The sequence below is a fragment of the Haemaphysalis longicornis genome, unplaced genomic scaffold (genome assembly GCF_048455015.1).
Source record: "Haemaphysalis longicornis isolate Haplotype H1 unplaced genomic scaffold, Haemaphysalis longicornis Haplotype H1 scaffold_1, whole genome shotgun sequence".
In the NCBI taxonomy this organism is placed as follows: domain Eukaryota; kingdom Metazoa; phylum Arthropoda; class Arachnida; order Ixodida; family Ixodidae; genus Haemaphysalis; species Haemaphysalis longicornis.
In genome coordinates, this window is record NW_027526203.1 from 399,944,757 (window position 1) to 399,968,549 (window position 23,793).

Sequence of the window (23,793 nt, forward strand, 5' to 3'; positions counted from 1 at the left end):
TCGTACGTAAGTGCCTTTCTTTTCAAAGCACACGCATCGAGGTATCCCGCAGTTAATGCTGGTGTGGAGAAAGTAGCCATTGAAACCAGTGAAAATACTTTAAACTAATAGAAATGAATACTAATACTAACCATTTTATTCGTACTCGAATCGGACGGAGTAAGACGTACAGCGCCGCAAAAAGCGCCGATATCAATGAGGCCCATACTCAACTTCAGAAGCGTCCGACGAGCTTACGTATTCGTTAGTGTATCTAAGAAGTCACACATTTGCCTAGACTTCGTTTCACCGCACATATACACTCACAACAGCACTTAAACATTAAAAACACCGAAGCACACAACAAACAGAAGCAATCCAATGCGCCAGCCCATTCCAGTAACAAGTGGAGCGCCAGGTGGTGCCGCCACCCGTCCAGCTGCCCGATCAAATCGTTACGCTAGTGTATACAAGGAAACTAGGACACTCCAGATCCTGGCACATGCTCGGGCACTCCCTTTCTTTATATTTGAATTTACGTCCAAGAACATTCGTGTTTTGTTTTTGTCGTTCGTTTGTCAGCAACGACAATGCGTTCAAATAGTAATATCTATTGCAGGCGTCTTGGACGAGATGGACAACAGTCTGACCTTCCTTGTTGTGTGGAAGGAGAAGGCCGGAGATGAGGTGCAAGACTACGTGCAGTTGCATCGGCGGTTCTTCACAACACTTGATACATGGCACAAGACCCGCTTTCAGATGACTAACATTGTGCTTCAACCGGCCACCTACTCGGGAGAGCGAATGTTCCAGGCTGTGGCCACCATCACGCTGCTGGACAGTGTCACTGCACGCGAGCTGCAGAACCTATGCTCGAAGATACTGCACCAGTGGTGCTTCCTGGGCGTTATTATGCCTTTCAAAGGCCACCTGCAGTGGCTGATCCCGGACCGCGAGCGCGCTTTTTGGCGTGGCTGGACTCCGTACGAGAGCAACGTCCAGCTGGAGGCCCTCGCCTTCGGCACCCTTGCGGGACTCTGCCTCTTCGCCCAGAGCCACATCGTCGTTGCTCAAGCCGGAGCCCCCGGTTACACCCTGAGCTGCGCCTTCAAGCACGATGAGAGGCTGCTGCAAGTGATCCTGAAGTTGAATCACAGCCCCAGTTGCAGGCACGACCAGTGCACTTTCAAGTTGGAGATATCGTATTCCAGCATTTTCCGCGTGATCATAAACGATGCCGAGAAAGACAGGGATACGACATCCGTCTACCTTCACTTGGCTACCTTGCCATTGCTCTACAGAAATATGGACGATCCAATGGCATCAGATCCACCGCCCAAGGATCAAGACGTCTGGTACAATCGGGTGTTCCAACTAGGATGTCGATGCTGGTGGGTGCTGCAGAGTACTGACATCGGAGCCAGTTCCGTCATTATGTTGAGCCTAAGAAACAAGTTAAAGGCACGACAAGCAATCAGTCGTATGAGCGCTCGTTGTAAGCGAGAGACGACCTTTCAGTACTGCCCCATGTTAATCCGCAAGGTTGGCGCTCAGCTGAAGGGCATCAAGAAGCGATGCAGTGGCAAGCTAAAAGCGCATCTTGGTTTTTCCACATGCTATGCCCTGAGCGCCGTCCTACAGCAAGGAAACAATGGTTTCGCTCAAATGGCCTTGCTTGCTCATGACCAGCTGGAACACTTCGAACAGGACCTGGTTAGGTTTTGCCAACAAAATAACCTTGCTCTTGAATCTGCTCTCTTCGCAATTCGAAGCGCCATCGAGGAGCACGAAATCGTGGACATTCCTGCCGTTCTTCCGCAGCTATATTCGAAGTACTGCATCGCTGCGACCAGTATTCCCAAAGTTCCCGCCGGCACGTGCCTGGTCCGCCGGGCCATCGTCACACCGTCCAGGGTGCTCTTGCTCCCTCCCCAGGTGCACAGCGAGAACCGAATCCTGCGCAAGTTCGACCCCGAGTACTCGCTTCGCGTGTCCTTTCGGGATGACAATCTTTGCAACTTGTCCTACTCCCTCATGTTCATCAGCTGCAGGTACCCTGTCATCGAGAAGGTTGTCGGAAACACTCTCCGTGAAGGTCTTGCTGTAGGGGACAGGAAGTTCAAGCTTCTAGCCACTTCGTGCAGCCAACTTCGAGATCACGGGGCTTGGTTCTACGCCACGGTGAGTAGGAGCGTTGACAGAGTGCTCTGCTGGTGGAGATTTGTCGGGAAACTTGCGATGGTCTTTGCGTGCACCTTCGGGACGTTTGGGTATTTCGCTGAAAGAATAGAGGCGCTATGCGGAAGTAAATTATCCGAGAAATATCGTAAATTTTCTGTCTGACATTGAGGGCGTCATTTGGCAGGAAGAATAGATTCACAATTATGACTCGCGAAAGTGCGTTTTAAAACACTGCTCGTTAACGGCACGTTTCCAGTAGCATGCAGCCCAATGTTTCTGCACACCATGGTAGATTAGGGATTGCCCTTTTCCTAAGCGAGAGATTTCGGGTTTTGTTTCTGTGGAAGTAAAATTTCTGTTAATGCAACAATGATTACTGGGTTGCTTCGCTGATGCTTTGGCGTTTGCGCGCTGTTTCGAATGAGCAGTTATTACGCCACCGTTCATTCCTTACGCGAAAGTGGCCGCGTACTCCCCAGGCTAATGTGAGGGCTCAGACTCCACTGTTCCTTATGGGCAGCATGCATATAAAACCCCAGGGTCCTCTCCTTTTCCGTTTCCTCGTACCGCTATACCATACTCCAGCGCAACTGGCGAGAAGCGAGATACGCTCTCATTAGGTGCCACTCACCACCGAGCATCAATTATTTCCGGCGAAACACCCGTGCATCGTTAAAATTCTGCAAATAACCTGGATCTTGTGGAACAGTTTCAGAATTAAGCAGCTAATTAGCTCACTGAGATCATCCTAACTTTTCTACGTAAAGGATGTTCAATCTCCGCTGTAGTTCACTGTAATCATCGGGACCTTTTATAATACGGCACAAAACGCAATCATCCGCGAACAATCGTAGACAAGATATGCCAACGGCAATATCATTCATGCATAACAAAAACAATAGCGGACCCAAAACCGAACCTTGAGACCAGACGCATGGGTTTATTTCCGTCTCCCACCTTTTGTCGTTATTCGACGCTTGGTGACGACTGTATACATACCTAAGAACGGCTGTAAGCATGTGTAAAGCCCGTGAGATGCCTAGACCGAAATAGTTTTCAAGCGAATGTCGAACACTGAGGGCAGGAACGAGGCAGAAAGTGTAACTCGCTCAAGAAACATCCACAAGCCGCTTTTTATAAATTTATTTTTTATTTTATTTATTTATCACAGTACCCACAGCGCCAGTTTGGCATTACAGGGGGGGGGGGGGACAGCACATATTTCATTGACAAATGAAAGCAGTTAGTACAGCACCCGTGTAGACAACAATTACGGTCCAGGGCAAATTTCTGACAAGCGAAGAGCATGAGAAAAAAATCATACAATCAAACGGCTGAAGCAACGGCATCACTTGAAGATAATGACATCACGGGGCAATTTGTTCCACTTACTGACCGTCTTAGAAAAAAAGACATCTTAAAAAAACTGTTTTACATCTATATCAAGTGCGTGGTCACGCCTTGCAGAAGTGTAATCTGGTGCCTTTATGTAGGTATCACGATTGAGGCTAGTTTTAGCATGGTATATTTTGAGCGAAAATTTTAGTCTAAATGTCTACGATTCTGTAGTGTATTCCAGCCTAAGTTTTTCTTTGTTTGTGATGCGCTAAAATACCATGTATAATTTTGAACTACAAAAAGGGCTGCTAAGCTTTGTATTCTCTCTAGTTTCGTTATGTCTGTCACAGTCCAGGGGACCTATATGGTGCAAGCATATTCTAGTATTGGCCTTATGTTAGTCTTGTAGAGTAAATCTTTTGTTTCTATAGAAAAGCACTTCGCATTTCTACGTAAAATCCCAAGGACTATACACGCCTTCGCAATTATATAGTCGACATGCCAGCATAGTTGAGAGGTCAAGTACACACCAAGGTATTTATATTACTGCTATACGTATATATGTGTGGTTACCTTTGTCTAGTAAAGCACATGCCCCATTCATCACCACTCTACAACCTTGTCTAAATCTTTCTGTAGTTCACTGTAATCATCGGGACCTTTTATAACACGACACAAAACGCAATCATCCGCGAACAATCATATACAAGATGACATGCCAAAGGCAATATCATTCATGTATAACAAACAATAGTGGACCCAAAACCGAACCTTGAGGCACACCTGATAGCACATCAACACCATGTGGGGGGAGGGGGGGGGGGGGGCGGGGGGAGGGCTTTTATTTCGCCTCGAACGGGCTTCCTCTTATGCCACAGGAAAACCTCTGGAAAATACAGTAATGCGATCTCTATAATTAGCGGGACTGCTTCCATTGTTCTGGTATTTTTCAGGATCCCAAGGGCTACTCCACAGACATGATCCGGTACTGGATGGGTGACTTCAGTGACATTCAAAGCACGGCCAAAAAAATGGCACGCATGGGGCAGTGCTTTTCGTCAACCGAAGAATCCGTGCGAGTTCCTGTCCTAAGCGACTCTGTGCACGAAGTCCCGGACGTTGTAGGTGGCAAACATCCTGTGAAGGGGGACAAGTACATTTTCTCCGACGGAATCGGCATGATTTCACTGCCCTTGATCGAAGAGGTAAGGATTATAAACGTGCTGACGTCTTCAACGCAGACCAGAGTAGGCCTAAAATTCGAACGGGCAATGCTGTGGACGCCTTGTATTGTTAGTATAAAACGTCGCATTGGTTTAGTGCAAATCTTCACGAATTTTTATTTAGAAGCAGGCTACACTCACGCAGTTCTTCCGCCCCAATAAATGATTTTTTTCTTTCCGAGAAAGTGTAGTATCAATAGTGAACTGCAGGATGGTAAGAGCTCAGCGTTAGTTAGCCCATGACTCCGTCGGCAGGATTGCTCTCGTGCAAGTTTTTTTTGCTTCACTTTCTAGATTGAATTTTTGCTATATCGAACTATTTTACAATCCTCGCGCTGTTAGATATAAGCGGGCTTTACTGTAGGTCCTAGTCCTAGTGAATGCGTTGTGGCCTTTGACTTACAAACGCATGATAGACATATACGGAAGACTACTGGAGTTATTGCAGGCCGATTACCAAAGTAGGAAAGCGCTTTTACACTGATGCCCGCCGCGGTGGCTCTAAGTCGTTTCTCTGCTCAGCCCAAGGACTAGGGTTCGATTCCCGGCTGCGGCGGCCGCATTTGTAATGCAGGCGAAAAGCGAAACGCCTGTGTACGAGATTTCGGTGCACGTTAGATACCCAGGTGGTCAAAATTAATTCGGAGCCCTCCACTACGGCGCGCCCCATCGCCTGCGTTGCGTCGGCGCGTTAAACCCTACAATCATCAATCAATCAATCAATCAATCAATCAATCAATCAATCAATCAATCGGAATTTTGGGGGCGCAGGTGAGGCCTCTTCCCTAGAGGCACCCGAGCGAAGACAGAAATACTCTAGTTGAGATACTGAAATTTTTTTTGCTTCGCTAAGCAGATATACCCAACTACTAGAAATTCTTTCTATCAAAGGCAACGAATTCGCGGGGGGAGAAGTGGGAGCACAGATCCCGGCTGAAAATATATTGCGTTCTGACAAACGTACCATAATACAAATTATGACTGAATATCGCCCATGGAACAGCTGGTTGCACATACTATACCGGGACGCAAATTATACCACGTTTGATGGCTAACAAAGCTCTAAGAACGCACTAAGTTTTATATCTATATTACGCAATCACAGCTTTGAAACGAGGTATTTGACGCTGCCGTAGCGAACCGCTTTTCAACCACATGCGGTTCGAAAAAACAAAAGGCTGTGGGACCTGTAGTAATGCTAATTTTTCAAATGAGGCATAAAATATGGATTTGCTAAATTTTATAGCACAAATTAAGTATTACTGCGATTGTACAAATTTTACGAAATTACGATAAGCGCTTGCAAAAGTTGTACTGGAAGTGCTCCTCCGGTATCAAAGCAATACAGTGCCTATAGTATTGATTGCAGAAAGTTGTTCGCGGGTAACTTGAGTGGCTCCCCCACTAAAAGCGAACACAGCAGCAGCAGCAACACAGTGAGCACTGCATACACAAAGAGCTGCAGCGTAGCAAGTCAAGGTTCTAGAACTGTAGGAGGGGGGAAGGATTGTAGAAGGGGGGGGGGGGTGGTAAAGCGAGGCGGCGAGGGAGGTGACGGGGGGGAACGGAGAGAGGGGGGCCTTTGGCTTGAGCGGCAGGAAACTATTGCCTTTCGATCTCATTTGCTGCGAAGGAAGCAGATAAGCAGCCAATTTCTTTTTCGCCGTTTCCCCAATTCGCGAGAAGCTTGGCTTACGATGCCAGACGCGCACCTACTGTGCAGATAGGTGGTCAGACCGATGTTGTACACTCTAACGAGAACACGTACGGTCTCTGCGCAGCCAGGCTTGTTGGCATGGCGCGCCCGCCACGTACACATGAAATGGCGTATATTCATTATGTACCCATGAATATCATAGCTTGTGATATCAAGCGCTGGAAAAGTTGAGATGCTTGCGCGAAATATGCCTGGGCTGCGCAATTGTACTCGCGTAACCGAGCGGATCGTTTATTTTCCGTAGGTGTGCCATAAGCTGAGCCTTCCCGACGTCCCCTCAGCGATCCAGGTTCGGTACGCCGGCTACAAGGGCATGCTATGCGTCAACCCCGTGCTGCAAGGGAAACAGCTGGTTCTGCGGAAGAGCATGCGCAAGTTCCACTGCATCAACTCGGACAACATCGAAGTCATAAAAATTTCAGCCCCACGTAAGCACGAATGTGCAGGCCTTGGTCGCTTTAGTTATTTAAAGGTTCCGTGGCAATTTAGCGCCCAGTGTCCGTATTTTCTACCCCAATTTGACGACGGTTCAGGGATCCTGCTATCCAAGGTTCCAACGAAGCCTTTAACATATGCCCAATTGGTTGCGTTGACATATATCTAGCCCTGTCTAATCGCCGAACCCACTCCCCCCCTCACGTATACACCAATTGGAACGCTCTAACAATGAAAGGTAGTGCTTTCGATTTTCTGCACATCAGATCTAAATGTCGGCCCTACGTTCTCAGTTGGCACAAGCTCAACTCCGTTGGTTTTGACCTAACCCTGGTTTCACGTATACCTTGAGTGTCCAAAGTAGTTGAAAAACAAAATAAAGCAATTTAATTCGTACAAATTTAAGGCCCTTGCATACAAACGAACAATTGTTTAGCCTCTCCACCGTCACCGATGACAACTAGCTGTGAAATGATGGTCGTCTCTAACTCAGCTCCCCCACCCCCTTCCTTTAGACGCCCTGCTTAGGTTCATAATTTAAACCCAATCCGGACATCCTTTTTCACAAAATGATTTGGGCTCGTGTGGTTTCTTCGCGTGCGTGGTATGATACCAATTAAAACGTATCACAACTTGGGACGAATTGGCGGGAAAAAATGCGTGCTGATTTGCCCATTCTATAAGCCGGCCGAACTCCATATGAGAAGAAATCAGGTCTCGAGTTCGAACCAGCCGGTAAGGTGATATTATTTCTCAAGTGAAGGGATAGCCGTCGATTGCAGCATCTGCGTAGGACCTTCGCACGCAGTTCTGCATGGAAACCAAAAATTGGGGTAAGTCCTTGCAGAAGTCTTACATATGGGTTGCACGACTGGCGACGGATGATCGCCAGGCTGCAGCTTAAGTGTTTGGCAAAGTTGACGCGCTGTGACGGTATGCACGATGCTTTCATGTCTTTAATTGTCACAATGATGTGACACGGATTCGACTGTCAGAATATACGCTTCTCTCCTTTAAATGTGCTTGCTTGCATTTCGTTGAAACGTATACCGATATTCTTAAACGCAAGGTGAAACCCGCGTAGGCTTGTAGGGATTGTGGCTTCTTTACTTACAAAAGTTTCACCGTCATGTTTGAGAACTACCCATGTAGGCGTTGAGCTACTGAGGATAGTGGGTTCTATTCCCAGCCTAAGCGGTTATTTTCCTTAGGGAGGCGTACAACTGAAATGCCCGGTGGTACAAAATGTCAACGCATGTCGAAGATAGCCACACATTAAGAGGTATTAAGAATCCGAGGAGTGGCCAATAATCACCGCTGCAGTCTGAAACTGTACGGTCATTCGATCCCATTGCCATAAGCATACGAGCATAAACACGCCTGAAGGTGATCCACCCGCCGCGGTGGCTCAGTTGCTAAGGCGTTGCGCTACTGAGCACGAGGTCGCGGGTTCGATTCCCAGCCGCGGCGGCCGCTTTTCAGATGGAGGCGAAAAGCAAAAACGCCCGTGTGTACGAGATTTCGGCGCACGTTAAAGATCCTCAGGCGGTCAAAATTAATCCGTAGCCCTCCACTACGGCGCGCCTTATCGTCTGCGTTGCTTTGGCGCGTCAAAGCCTAGAATCAGCCTGACGGTGATCCAGCTATGAATGCTACCCACTTTGCCATTCCCCAATGAGGAGCTTCGGCATAACTCTTTCAAATGCCTTTATAACTCGTTCTTCTAGTGTGGTACAGTCGAACACGGATATATCGAACTCCAAGGGGATCGCGAAATAGTTCGATATATGAAAAATTCGATATAAAAAATATGGGCTTTGAGACCTCACCTATGGCGGACGATCACTTACCGATCGTCGCATTCAAGAATGACAATTAATTCCGCACTCACGACGCAACAGGACGCTTTATTTCCGTGAAAAAGAATCGCTGATCTTGGCCTGCTTCTTCGTCCTGGAAATGAAACTAAAGATGCTGGTCTCGATCTTCTCGAGGCTGCACAACTAGAAAATTCCAGCAGCACGCTGCGCCTTCGCACACCATGCACAACACGCACGCAAAAGAAGACCAGCGCGCACCTACCACAAGAACTTTGAAGGTAACAATTCCAAGGCTCTCTGAACGGACTCCAACAAAGCGCTCGCGATGGTCACCTCCGAGAGAAACAGTGTTCTCCGAAAGTTGCGGTGCAACTCGCCAAACAGCAGCAACAGCAGCAAAATGCAAAATAAGGAGGAGGCCGCCAGCGCCTTCGTTCTCTCTTCCCTTTCCCGAGACGACAACGGGGGAAGACAGACCCAGAGAGAGAGAAAAAAACTCTTTTTCGGCAAGCCGGGGAACGTACGCAGCCGAAAAAAAAAAAAAAAAAAAAGACGTGCGCAGTCGGGGCATCCCTACCTCGCACTGCAACATTTTCTGAGCGTTCGGGCTTGTGTGCCTAGAGAGATTTAGCATACCGGGCTCCGTCCGCTAACGCTACGGCGGCCGGTAGCGGGGCACGACTGGGCAAGCGCAAATTCGTTCCGGTAGGGGGGATAAGTTGCGCAAGCCAGTATTCGCCATGCCCGCGCATTCCTCCATATCCTCCTCAACCTCATTCGGGGGTGCAGCGACCGCCGAAGAGCACCTTCCAGCTCGCGCGGCGTTCGATATACCCAATGTCGGGAAAAATACGGTTCGATATAAACGTACGAATTCCTATACTTTTACACAGAATTTTCAAGGGGATAATTTATGAGTTCGATATAGACAATAATTCGATATACCCGTGTTCGATATATCCGTGTTTGACTGTACTCCTAAATCTCCCATCAGTAGGCTTCGCCACGGTGCATCCGAGTGCATAACAGAGCGAAGTTGACAAATAACGATGCCAGGCATTCAATTTAACTCAAAAGTGACCTGCGCTGTGACATCGCTCAACGCAAAACCTTGCGTGATGTCATAGCATCGATCCCATTTTTCTTGAATCAAAACGTGCTACGAATACAGTCATCGACCTACCTAGATCATTTGATTGCAATGACGGGTCTCTCCGGTGCACTGTATTAAATCGCGTAAATTTTGAATAGTATACGCCTGAAAGGCCAATTAGTCTGAACGCATTTTGTTATCAACAGTGCAAAAAATGCATCCTCTTTAAGCAATCATTTTTATGTAGAATGGCTCTGGTCTGTGCTAGTTGGTACATATATTCGATGGGAATCGGCTTGAATAAAAACGAACGCCAAGGAAGAGGGAGATACATGACCAGCAGTGTGCCGTGTATCTCCCTCTTCCTTGGTGTTCGTTTTTATTCAAGCTGATTCCCATCGAAGATCCTTATGTGGGCTTTGTTTCATAATTTGCCAGACGTCGCTGTTCTCACCTGGCTAGCATTTCAGCAAACATCCCTTAAGCATTCCCTGTAAAATGAAGGGGAAAGTGCTTGATTCACTGTATCACTTTAATCCATCAATTTAATTTCCTCGAATAGCAGTGTCTTGGAAAATAATAGTTTTTTTTTGTTTAGAGCTGTTTTAGCTCTTTTTTCTTTGTCTTATATTTAATATTTTAGCCCGATTACACATCTCCAATTACACTCAAACAGGATAATCAAATTAAGCTAGTCAGTCTGAACTATGTTTGGGTCTGCTTTGTGAATGGCCATCACGAATGGAGAATTATTCAAGGGAGCAAATTTGATGACGAAAAAGTACTGGCATACCATCAAATCAGACTTGAGCCGTAAGATCACGCAGTGCAATACGTCATACCTGCACGGCATGACACCGCCGACCGCGTCGCATTGGAATCGTCACCGGCCCTCTTTGCCCCCTTCACCTCAGTGATTCGTTATTCAGTTAAGCTGTGGTGAAGAATACGAATTGATGGTAGTCGGTGTCCTTAGTTGTACATTTGCCCCATTTAAGGCGAAAACCTTAATTGACCCACTGAGCGATAAAAGTGCAGTCCGGGGTTCGTAACAGAAAGACGGCTCCTTCAGAGGCAATCCATTGCACGAGGCGTTCTACGGCGCGAGGTTTAACGAAAAAGCAGGCGTCCACCAACGGCGTTCTAACAGAAAAACTGCCATTTCCCGAGGCGTTCGATACCACGAGGCATTCAACAGTGAGAGCCTGAACTAGGAAGTAGCGAAGGGTGGTCATCCACGCCAGTATACCGCAGTTGAAGGGAGGAGAAGTGCACGCAGCGAAATTCGCCGTCGTCGTCCACTGTCCCATTACACGGCGGCATGAACGAGAAGCGGCGCAACGCGTAGGAGGCAGATCGAAGCAATTTGAAAGCGTTAAGGCGGATCGCAAAGCAGTCTTCAGCGACAAGATTGCAAAGCCCTTCGACAACGCGCGGCGGAACTAAGTCGTCTAATGCGTTCAACTGGACATTGATGATTTCACATTCCCAACCCATGCATGAGAAGTACTTTGGTGTCCTCGGGATTTTTTTCCCTTCAAAGCACATGGATCATTTGCTCTTGCTGAACCCTTTTCATTGCATTAATTTCCGTGATATCTCAGACTTTTTCTTACTAAATCGTGTCATAACTAAAAACAAGACATGATCTATCCGTGGACTGACGGTGCTGCTTACAGGCATAGGTACGTTCGCTTGCGCACCCTGTTTCCTGCCGATGTCCGCTAAGTGATGCTCCCGCTTACTTCCCGCCGATGGGAATTGCTTGCGTGCTTGAAATGTGCATGTTCTCGGAAACTGGCACCGCGGGTGAGAGCACCCCACCCCTGCAGTAGAATTCAACCCCTTTGTCTCCCGCAGGACCGGTGTTCCTGAACCGGCAGCTCATCACGCTCCTGGAGCAGCTGGGCGTCCCAAGCCGGGTGTTCTTCTGCCTGCAGCAGCACATGATCATGCTGCTCACCAACGCGCTCGTGTGCGACGCGACGGCGCTGCAGGTCCTCGAGACGTACGTCTGCTCCGCGCTGCCCTTCGGCAAGCTGCTGCGCAAGGGCTTCTCGCTCACCCGGGACCCCTTCATTCGCTCCATGCTCTTCGCCGTCTACCGGACGTCCATGGGTGCGTCAGGTCGCGGCCTCTCTCTGCCACGTGAAGAGAGGGCCTGCTCTTCTTTTCTCAAACTCGTGACACGACTGCTATAGCGTCTCTTCTTGCCGCTTTCCAGAGTCTCTGCTGTCCAAGTCGCGCATTGCTGTTCCCCAAAACTTGGGGCGCAACATGTTCGGGGTTCTGGACGACACAAATACGCTGAAGTACGGCGAGGTCTTCGTGCAGTTCACTCTCCTGGGATCCCCTGGCGGCCGCGAGGACTGCCCAGCGACCACTGTTGTCACAGGTATACTGTCCGGCTTCAGTGCAGCAACATAACGGGATGGCGTGTCGGAAATGCGCCGGTGCAGTTGTGCTGCGGACTGAATGCGCAATGTATTGGGTATGCGCCCTACCGCTGTTCCTACGCATGGCAAAGTCACAAAAGGTGAAGTGCAGCATTTCCAGAGGAGAGAATCTGGGGGTCGAAGAGAGACAATACTCTGAAGCGGACCCCTTAATAAACACCGCTGCCCCCGGTTTAAGGCTTCGAGTGCTATAAAAAAGGTCGATTGTAGTGTTATGCTGCAGTGGTTCAGACGTATTGCCACTGCTGTCGCTTTTTCAACATTTCTAGCTTCAATAATGGTTGGTGTTTCTAGCTTCAATAATGCATTGAGTGTTTTTCTCTACTTGCTGTAATTCTGCCTTACTGGCGACGAAAGTTAGGCTGCTCACCTCCTGGAAATACTACTAACCCTGTGGCAAATAGTTCCCCACTCTTGAAGTATTACCATAGGATGTAATTCAGAAACTCGTGATACCCAATACCGTGCTTGTATACGTGTTTGGTTCCCGCATTTTTGCATCAATATCAGATTCTGACCAGCATTGCTGGAAGACAATACCTAAGAATGACTACCCAGCTGCAGCTGTTCAGCAAAGAAAAGTTGGTACTGTGATTGACTGACGTGAATGCATGTGCTTATGGCTCTACCCCAAATATCCTCACTACACTACAAAAGCGTATTTCTCCAACCAAGACTCTGAAAGTCTGTCAAAAAAAAAAGCACCCCCTTTATTTGCTGCTCCAGGAGCTGATCTATTGCGGGGCATTGCGTCTGCAGTACACGAGATGCCACAGCCTCTTGAACGTTGTCTACTAGACTACTATTTTTTAATATTTTCTCGTTGATCGGAAGTGTCTAGTTGCTGCTTGTTGCGCTGATGTTTTTCTCCACGAATCCTTCGTTACGGCAAAAAAGAAAAAAATCAAAAAGGGGTTTAACTTGAGAAAGTTCGATGTTTTTAGGTTATACCGCGAAATAGAAAAGGTGGTTTATGAATTTTAGGCTCTACGAAATTCGTCGTTCAGTTTTCACTTCATTTGAGGCGAAGTACTCTGGTATAGACTTAATTCTCCAGTGAGTTCTCCGATCTCTGGTGACCGTCTGTTCCATATGTTTTTGGTAAGTGTTGTTTTATTGCTAGAAAATGAATAGCTATTAAGAGACGGGAAATAAATGCCAGTGGCCAGAGTACACGTCGTGTTTCTTTGGGGTTTCCGAACACTCACAATTTGGAGCTCTGGCATTGGCTGCAGGAACATAGTCTGTGCTGCCTCGATCCTCTGGTACACCGTACGCAGAGATGTAGCAGTCAATCAGCTCTGGACTTTACGGCCTCCATGGGTAATGTGCTCGTCTCGTCTGGGGCTAAAATAACCTTCGCTGCGAATAGCAATGACCTCCGTCTTGAATTTAAAATTTGTATTTTCGAAACAGAATTTAGGGTCGAAAGCAAGAAAATTTTCAGGTTCGAGTTTATGACCAACTGTCGCCTGAATGTTTTTCAACTACGGAATTCGTCGAACTTGCTAGAGGCCGAGGGTACCATGGATCCTTTGCTCCTCCCTGCGGTTCGTGACAGCCCACTTTGTTTTTCTTTTGATCCTGCCAAATAACATTTTCGGTGGCTTTCATATTTCTTTCCTAACAACTTATACAGTGTCTGTATTAATTATAACAGTGCTAGCATCGGCTATGTGCTTTGGTTTTGGCTGAAATATCCTCGAGGTTTTCTTTGAGCTAAGTATTTCGGACATGTGCGAACCTTGCCACCACTGCTAGGAGCTGGGAAACGTGTTCGCCTGTATGTACTACACGTTATAGGAGGCTAGCAGGCCAGCCACCCAGCCAGGCCTTTTGAAATTGCTTTATTTCTATAAATTTAATATGCATGTTATGGTGGATTTGTGAGCGAAAAAGCTGCTCAAGACAACTTGACAAGCCCTGAAATCCAAAAGCAGGCAGCAGCAGCAGGGTGGAGCGGCAAGGAAAAAAAAAGTGGACAATAAAGAAACCATTTCAAAAAAAAAAAAATAATAAAAAGGAGAGGAACCTCCAGAAAAAATAAACGTTTCTAGAAACGCACAATTAAAGCCACTGGGGGATTGAATTCAATTTCGCAAGCATAACGGCTCGACAGTGCAAGCATAACTGGAGTCGGACAGTGTTCAAGCTAGTAACAAGCCGAAAACTAAACCATAGGAGTAATGCAGTACTAAGGGGATGAACGATATTATAACACGAAAGTACAGTTTACAGGCATCATAAGGCATTAATAGGACGCTTAGGATACCGCTAGATAACTCAGACAATTCGGTTGTGGCGTAGTGTGAGAACAAGGTAAAAATACATGAGCGACAAAATAGGAAATGGGTTTCTTGTAAAAGGAACGACATTTCAAACCTAGGGCAAGGTATGAAAAAAGCTGTGTACGAACACAAAGTACGTAAAGCCGATAAGGTCACGTCTCGTTTGTTGGGCAAAACGGGGAGTGTAAAACTTGCCATTTGGGTGCCGTAGTTTGGTTTTTGAGCAGAATTTCCGTCGCCGTGTGCTGTGGACTGGGATGCTTGCTGTCAGGTTTGAGAGGGGAGCTAAAACTGCTACCACTTTTTCGTTTCTTGCGATACGCGGACAGTAATCGGTAGTTGAATTTGCGATTAGTAGGCAAACAATGCGTAGCACGAAAATTGCATCTTGCCTGATGCATAGTGGTTCCGTTGTTCGTCCTTTCGTAATGTCCCTTGCCGCACTGTTCGGGATAAGTTTTCCAGCCATAGAGCATATTCAGCTTCAATAATGTTAGTATTCCTGTCAGGTAGCCTCCTTAAAATAACTGTTATGTTCCATCAGTCTTCCATGCTTATTAACCCCGTAGTTTATCAGTAGCAACTTTCTTTTCGATTTCCCAGTGTGGGACCACAGTTTGTGGATATCTCAGAACCAATCAGTCCTGGTCCTCAACGCACGATTTGTTTTTCGTCGGCTCGCGGTCTGTGCAGTTGATCTGAGCCGAATGCGTCAGCTGGACGGGCATACAGCACCCGGTATGCCCGGCGTCTTTCTTCCCAGGTACGGTGCTGGTGACCAAGTGTCCCTGCCTTCACCCCGGCGACGTCAGGAAGTTCACCGCCGTCGACGTCCAGGACCTGCACCACGTCAAGGACTGCATCGTCTTTCCCGCGGAGGGTCCACGCCCACACCCGGACGAAATGGCAGGCAAGCACAAAACGCCCGCACTGTAGCAGTGGAACGCAGCCGCAGACATCGTTTCAAATGCATCGTAAGATTCACTTGCTCGGGCCAGGTCACCTCGTTGTTGGCACCCTGGCGAGCCTTGAGGAGTAAGGTGACCTACAGTCCATGCTGGCATTTTTGTTTTGCATCTTGCAGTGTTTTTTTTTATTGTAGGTACATTTCAGGTATTGACGTGGAAGATAACGCTTTGTGGTATATGTTCCATGTCCCTGGTTCGAAACAAGACCACGCCGGTATTATTCGTACAGGCGGAGAACTTCCGCGTATGCTTGGTGACGTGCGTGTTCATTAACTCCGCGTCAATGAATCTTGCATGAGCTCCGAGACGTCGCGCGTTTAGGTAACCTGCAAGCTTACGATTCTCGAAGAAAGAATGGGCAGGGGTGCATGAACTGAAGGGGGAGAAGTAAAAAGCCTTAACAAATACTACATTCAGAGAGAGAGAGAAAGCTCTTTATTAGAGGAGAAAGCCGAGAGTTTTGCCGGAATCGTACCACCGACATGCTACTCGGCGGGGGAATGGGTAGGGGAGGGTAGAAAAGGCCCTATAGATACAGGGCAGAAGAAAGAGAAGAGAAGAAGTAAAAAAAAAAAAAAAAGAAACGGGCATCATGTAGTTTGTGTGAACAGTTCGACGAACGTCATGTTCTCAGTAGTTTAAATCAGTTCAGTGACGCCGATCTCGTCCAGGTATTCAAACAACGCCTTTAGTGCTTTGCGTTGTGCTGAAGGAGTGTGCCAGGGGCCAAGGAGCACTTGTAGGCTGATTGGTCCTGGGCGTAGGTGTTCGATCTTCTGCTCCAAACGGCACCTTGCGAGCATGTAAGCGGGGCACTCTAACAGTACGTGTTCCACGGTTTCTGGCGATCCGCAGTTATCGCAGTAAGGATTCGAGGTGGCGCCAAGTCGAAACAGGTAAGTTTTTGTAAGCGCTGCATTGAGTCGTAATCGGTGATACAAAGTTTCTAGTCGGCGCGGAAGTCGCTCTGGCAGCTTAATCCTCAGCTCGGGGTCTATGTATTGCAAGAACGGATAGTGGTGCTCTGGAAGAGACCAGAGACGGTTCCGCTCCATTAAAACAAGTGCCTTCGTCATAGCTGAGGCATCATGTTTGGTGAAGAAGACCTTCCTCATATTATGCATTTGAAGGCCCCTGCGAGCTGCTTCATCTGCCTTTTCATTACCTGGAACACCACAGTGGCCTGGTAGCCACTGAAATGTCACTTGGTGCCCAGTGTCTTTGGCCTGGTGGTGCAAGTAAGTTATTTCACGAGAGGCGTGTTCGTGAATGCTGAAGCAGTCGTTGCGCAGTAGACTTTGGAGGGCTGCCTTGGAATCTGTGAAGATGGTCCATCAAAACAAATGGATGAATGTGTTGTAGCTGTGGACAGATATTATTGGCAGTAGTTACTGCCCAGGAAGAGTTCATGGGCTCGTTCAAACCCCTCTACCATCCCGAAAATTTCGCGTGAAGGGGCGTAAGGGGGCGAAGGGGGGGGGGGGGTAGCGGCTAGTTTTCTTCTTTTTTTTTTTTTTTTTTTGCGGAGCTTTCGCTGATCAATGTGGGTTAAGTCTCTAGGCCATGCCATACGACATGCGGGCAGAAATCATTCAAAACAGAATGTTTGCTATAATTTCAATGAATAACGCTGTCAACAGCTGTATGATACAAACATTTCCGATCTATTGCCATAGCTTAGCTTATTTTTCGAATTTTTCGACCTGGAGACCTCTGCCATGGCCCGGGGACTTAACACCGTACGTATACTTCTCGCCATTAGCGCACGCAAAAGGGGGGGAGGGGGTTTGAGTGAGCCAATGGCGAAATGTACGCATATAAGAGCGAGTTTTGCCGGAAAACGGTGTGGGATGTCAGCGAGCTCGGCGAATGGTCAAGGAAAGGCGTGGGTAAGCGGCTTCAATTCAATGGCGCGCAGGTCACGGTTTAGACACCTGGCCTACCTCAGCGTTTTTTTTTACTTTATGCATGGGAAACTCCGGCAAACTCGCAGGCGGCGATTAGACGTAACGAGTAACACGAAATCGCAAAAACCAACGAACAAACATCGAATAAGAACCAGGCCTTTACGACTGAAATTTGGCACCCTTTAAAAGTCAGGACAGCAGACACTCGCCTAAAAGATAACCATTCCAGTTCATTTCCTTGCGCCGTATAAATGTTCCGAACCAACGCAGCATGTTCCGGAAAAATTGAGGGTTCCGCATGTCGGTCAGTCTCGCGGTGCTTCCATAAACTCTGTAATCTCTGAACAAAAACACGAAGGCATAAGTGTGCGGGAGGGGCTGGTGATCGTTTGGGACACACTTTACGGCGTGAAAAAATATAAGGACAAGGTGAAAGAAGTGGCAGCTTTGTTTAAAAAAAGCGGCGTTTTCAGGTTTCTGACAACGACAAACGATGCTGTATAAGATGGTATCTTTTTGTCAAGAGAAATTTGTTCAGCCTTTAGACCTTCAAAGAGTCTACTCGGATTCAATTGCAACGCAAGGAACGGGGATAATTTAACGGCTTTATGGGCATTTGTCAACTCGCTACGCTCGGCCAAGCAACAATTACCGGGATATACAGGCATCTCAGGTCTCAAGAGCATCCATAGGCTGAAGGACATGGTGGAAGGACAGGCCGTGAGAGCAACCCGATCTTAGTCAACAAAAAGGTTGATGAAACTATGCCATGTATATCGCCCTTTAACTGAATGCTCAATTTTCTCCATAGGGCACTGCTGCGCACAATGTTCCCATTTTCGTACTGAAGAACCACATTTGAACGGCCCTGTACATAGTGCATTGACGTGGAGCGGATGTGTTGGCTTGGCATCAATGCCCTCCTAATACTATGCGCGCTCTTTATGTGCAGGTTCAGATTTGGATGGGGACGAGTACATCGTCATTTGGGACAAAAGTCTCTTCTTTCCTGGCAACAACCGAGAGCCGATGGTCTACGGGCATAACGTTCCGCCACAACGATGTGAACTCGGCCTGGTAATTATGACAAATATTGCTACAATACGATTACCACACTCGTTTATCTGCCCTCTCCGTTCGATGGTTGAAGTTGATGCCATGGCTTCAATTTTTTGTGGGGGTGGCCAACTGAACAGTTCCTGATGTGAGAAAGAATTTCACCGAGCGAACAACGCAAGGACTACATGCAATGCAGGAGACATGAAATACAATACTTGCCTCCCCGGGAAACTTCCTGCTGTAATTTGTGCATCTGACCATGTACGTTGGCTTTGCGCTGCTGTCAGTTTTCCATTAGGAACTCGTCCTAGCTTGCCAGCTAGCAAACTAATTTCTTGAGTCTGAAGGGTCTGCAGCTGCGCGCAGTGAAACCTCCATGCCTTCGGCGGTGAGCCAATGCGAGTGTTTATAAATCTGAGCCATTTTTCATAAATGTGGCTTACAGGCATCTCCATGAATGCAGGTGATCATTTTACAAATTAAACACTGCAACTGTTGGTAGAGTGAGGTATTGAAAAAATTCTAACAGAAACCCTTGTCTTGTATTGCCAGGTCGACGGCATGGCAAAGTTCATCTCTGACTACATCATGAATGACAATGTCGGCATCATGTCCAATGCCCATTTGGCTCTTGCGGACAAGCTTGAAGATGGGGTTTTTTCCGAGCCATGCCTCTCTATAGCAATGAAGATTTCAATTTGTCTCGACTTCGCAAAGACTGGAATTCCTTCTATGCTGGAGAGAGCTGAAAAGCCGCATGAATACCCGGACTTCATGGAAAAAGGATGCCAGAAGAACACGTACCGTTCTAAGAGGGTTCTTGGTCATCTGTACAGATTGCAGAGGTTTTTAGAGTCAATCATTAGCACCAGCTTCACCAGCCGCCTCGTCGATTGCCAAAGCAACATGAATCTGCTTGAGATTCCGGGATGGAAACGGTACAAGCTCGTAGTGGACGAACTTCTAGCCGAGCACGAGGCTGAGATGGACCACATTCTCAAGAAGTACGGCATTAAGAATGAGGCCGAGGTTGTGTCCGGATTTATCAGCGACGTGAGTGCCTCGAACAGCAGCCACTACGAGAAAAGCAACGTGGAAGTTCTTGTCACAAAGCAGTACCGGGCAATCGTCGAGTCAACGAGAGAACGTTTCTTCAAAGCAGTGGATGCTGTATGCCACGTGGACAACGCAGTTTCAGAAGAACAAAAGATGCAGGTTCTTCTCATGATGACATCTGCGTGCTTCATGGTGACTTACAGCAATGCTAAGAAGACCTGCTCGAGCTTTCCTTGGTCTTTCGCGGATGTTATCCTGTTGATTATGGCAAAAGGTTCGGTTTGTCAAAATCAGCCTGAATTCAAGAGCAAAAACCTGCTGACGGCTCGTCTGGACGACCAGCTGTCTGTCGACACGCAAGGGAAAGACCCCAGAACCATCGCCTTCGGAGTGGTGCTGAAATGGGCGACGAAAGAAGACCTGCTGCAGGACACCGGAGCTCGTTGCCCTCGCATCTGCATAGATTGCTTGGAGAAGCTCTTCGCGGAGTCCGCACACGAGGAGGAAGCCAGATGCGAGCAGTCTTCGGCACGACCACTCACTGCTGGCCGCTTTGTTACTTCGTTTCTGCGCTATGTGAGCAGCAGCTCCGTCGTGTTCCCCGCTTGCAAGGCCTGTAGCTGGTCATCGCAGACACACGCACTGACCTTGGCTGCCCTCAGGACCTACAGTCTTCTGTCAATCTTCTGTGACCTCTGCCACCTGGGCCTGCCTTGTGACCCCAACCTGCACGAGCCTGTGCAGGAAATTCGAGAAGGAAGCTCTGTCCGTGTGAAGGTAAAACCTGTCTTTCGTCGTGCACGTTGTACAGTTAAACCTGGATATAACGTAGTTGACAATAATTCGCAATTTTTCGCCCCATGGAGGTTTTCGTTACATGCAGGTTCTGAGCTAAGGCTTTCAAGAATAAAGCAGAAACAAAACCACTTGCTAGACATCGGTGACGGTGAACTCGCCCTTCAAGGATTCATTTCACATTAAAAAAGGGCCTGATTTGCGACTGCTGCCTTTCCGCGAACTTAGTCCCTACACGGCACTCCAAAGAAGGAAGGTCACTTACCCCTCTTTTCACAAAAGGAACTAAAGTATCACTTTGGCGCTTTGACACTCCTCTGTGACACTTCTCATTTCAAGGAGCGAACTTATGATGAAAGGACGCCTTTTCGCAAACTTGATACTCTTTTCCGCAGTCAAAGTTAGTGACAGCTATGTTGCGAAGTGAGATACTGTTCTTCTTCTTTCTTCTTTCTACTGTTTCTTCTTTCGACGTTCTCCTTTCTTGCCGGCGGAGACGGCATTTAAAGTTGCGAGCTCTTCTTGGAAAGTCAAAACGTCTTGTTTACTGGCAGTAGAACTCATCCCCGACGATCCGACACCAGATACCAGTGGGGACGTGCGACTACACGCCGATAGACAGGCCTTGCACCAAACCGACACCGCACTAACAAGTGGAAACGCACGGTAGTTTGCGGTGCGGGCGAAGTTCGCTAAATTAGTGCGTTTCTCTAGCCGATTTTTCAGAAATAGCGAAAAAAATGCCTCATCAACGCAGCGAATTCTTTACATCAAGGTTGACAGTCGCAACGCCTTCGTTACGTACAGGTCGCAAACTTATGGGTTTCAATGGGGCCGGTAATGGGGAATTGAAAAACTTCGTTAAATCCAGGAACTCCTTACATAGAGGTTCGTTACATCCAGGTTTAACTGTATACACATTAAATGGCCGGCCTGTTCGGAACAAAGGCTTGAAATCGCAACATACGATCGCATTATCACTGCGTACTAAAAGCGCGGTATACCTACAGCTACCGGAGAGAAGGCTCGCAGTTTGGTGCGCATGCGCGCGGGATAGTCCAAATGCCGTTTATGAGAGGGTGCTTTTGACATATCTAGCCGATGGCCGTGTGGTCACTCAATCGAGCAGTGTAACCTCTCGCCTTCTGTTGTTGGATGTCTGTGGATACTGCCGTGCCTTTGCAGGATATCAGGTCAAATGTCTGACTACAGGTTTGGTCAGCAGCAGCTACCCCAGCAGCGGTCGTAGTGTTGGGAAACTCAGTCCAGGAATATCCTTGTTTTTTCAGAGGTGCTATAGTTGATCCTGGCGGGTTGCAGCGGTGAGTGAAAGGGCGCGCAAGTGGCTGCGCTGATAACGGTGGTCGAGTTGACAAATGCATGCTGGAATGCTCACCCTCGTAATGTTTACCCATAGTTGTCCACACACAAACGCACTCGTGTACTGCCCAAAAAAGGCGCGCCCTATTGACGCAAATTACAGGTTGGTTAATGATTTGTTTTAGGCAGCTAATTTATCTAAGTGGTAAATTTTGTGGCCTTGTTTTTTACTGCTGCTGTTAACGCGTTTTATCTCTCTATGCAATGATTTCGTCCTTGCTACTGACGCTTTGAGATCAGTACTGTTAGCAGTGTTTCTTGTGGGATGGTAAATTCAATTACCAACAGCACGGGTTGTGCTCCATCTATTTTCGGTTATTTATAAAATCCTTATTGTTGCGGGAGCTGACACTTCCCCCGGTGCGCAAGGTAGCGCATACTTGCAAAACTATCTCGAAAATTTCGCCTTAAACAGATGAGCTGCAATTTGCGAAGATGCCCCAGTGAGGGAGCAATTAAGAGTCGAGTGCATTCTTGCAGAATAGTTTGTGGAATAGTGCGCTTAAAATGCAGCTTCATTAGGCGCGACGGTACCCGCCGCGGTGGCTCAGTGGCTAAGGCGTTGCGCTGTTGAGCACGAGGTCGCGGGTTCGATTCCCGGCCGCGGCGGCCGCTTTTCTGATGGAGGCGAAAAGCAAAAGCGCCCGTGTGTACGAGATTTCGACGCACCATGAAGATCCCTAGGTGGTCAAAATTCATCCGGAGCCCTCCACTACGGCGCGCCTCATCGCCTGCGATGCGTCGGCGCGTTAAACCCTACAATCAATCGTCTAGGCGCGACGGTGCATGGGGCGGACAGGACGTCATCTACTGTCAATTTGTCGGCTTGTTACGGGACGTTCTATCCCAAATATGGCACAGCGTGCTTAAGAGTACGTTGTTATTGCTGTCCGGCAGACTGCAGAGCACGGCGGGTACATCAGTGCATAAGATTAGCGTTGGCAACTAATTGGATATAGCTCCAGCTCCCGCGGCTAACCGGGGATTTCGGTCCCCACAAGTCACCGTTCGTGTATTGGATGCAGGTTGACAATCCAGGCTTCCTGAACATGCTTCGGCAAGGGCCCGAGGAAGTGACCAGCCTCCTTAGCAGCTGGTCCGGCGTACAGGAAGTGCGCATTCGTCGTGGCGCCAGCCGTACGGGCGGTCACTACATTGTCGTGTCTTCGGTCGGAAGGGACTGGCAACGCTGGTTCCTCGAAGAGCTACTGCTCCAGCCCTGGTTCGCCAAGGCTGTCGAGAGGCGGAACTTGGAGCAATTCATTCGTGCCGAGGCTCTCTAGGCCACATCTCTGAGGCATCCTGTCATGTCCTTATTTACCATATTCCATCCAATGTGACTGCCTTTTACCATTATTTTAACGTGAGCGAGAGCTAGAATTTTACATTTTGCTGTATTTAAGTTTTTACTCGAGTAGAGAAGTTTATTTTGCATTTAGAAACGTGTAGGAAGGGGACATGTGATGACGTTGAATGAAAGTGTGCCTTTTTGTGACAAGTTTCCCATTCAATGCATTTGTAATGTTTTATTGATGCTTGCATGTATTTTAAGTTTTTAATAACATAAATATAAGGACGAAGCCCACGTATTTTTCTAAGTGCGTTTGATTTGTAGTAATCAGAGGGACAATGTAGCAAGGATCCCTTTACAAATCAGGTATACGCCGGGTTGAGTATAAATTGCGACCGAAATTACAGGAGAATTCTCATCGTTGAAATGTCTCAGCATGTTTACGATAGATGCCTTCTGTTTTTTTCTCGGTCTTACCTCTGGCTCCAATGTTTAAAATGTGACCAAGCGTAAATATGTGCGTGCTGAATTACTGTTTTGCAACCGAACGAATTTAATAAATTATTATGCTTGTGCTTCTACTGGTGCAACTTTTCGAGCGCTATACTTACAAGTGGCCTGCGCGCATTATGCACACACACATGCTAGCAAACCTACAATATTGTCACGAAGCCAAAGATGACGAAGTTGTCTTGAAGGAAAAAAAACTTTATTGGAACGAATTTGTGCTCCCCTAACTCAAAAAATACATAGGCGACGAAGCAGCAGTGAACAAAGTGACGTGCGCAGGCGAGTGTCGGCGAATCG

The 23,793-nt window shown here is 47.6% G+C and overlaps 1 protein-coding gene across 1 annotated transcript in view; it reads left to right on the plus strand.

The window, feature by feature from the left end:
- The window catches only part of LOC144155400 (uncharacterized), a 30,446-nt gene extending 6,879 nt beyond the window's left edge, over positions 1 to 23,567 (plus strand). The window contains exons 2-10 of the mRNA XM_077686797.1: positions 599 to 2,160; positions 4,452 to 4,703; positions 6,683 to 6,866; positions 11,647 to 11,904; positions 12,011 to 12,181; positions 15,294 to 15,440; positions 18,358 to 18,482; positions 19,017 to 20,297; positions 22,721 to 23,567. Coding sequence (XP_077542923.1) covers positions 613 to 2,160; positions 4,452 to 4,703; positions 6,683 to 6,866; positions 11,647 to 11,904; positions 12,011 to 12,181; positions 15,294 to 15,440; positions 18,358 to 18,482; positions 19,017 to 20,297; positions 22,721 to 22,978 — 4,224 coding nt within the window. The 5' untranslated portion in view covers positions 599 to 612 and the 3' untranslated portion in view covers positions 22,979 to 23,567. The remainder of the gene's footprint in view (positions 1 to 598; positions 2,161 to 4,451; positions 4,704 to 6,682; positions 6,867 to 11,646; positions 11,905 to 12,010; positions 12,182 to 15,293; positions 15,441 to 18,357; positions 18,483 to 19,016; positions 20,298 to 22,720) is intronic.
- The last annotated feature ends 226 nt before the right edge of the window (positions 23,568 to 23,793 follow it).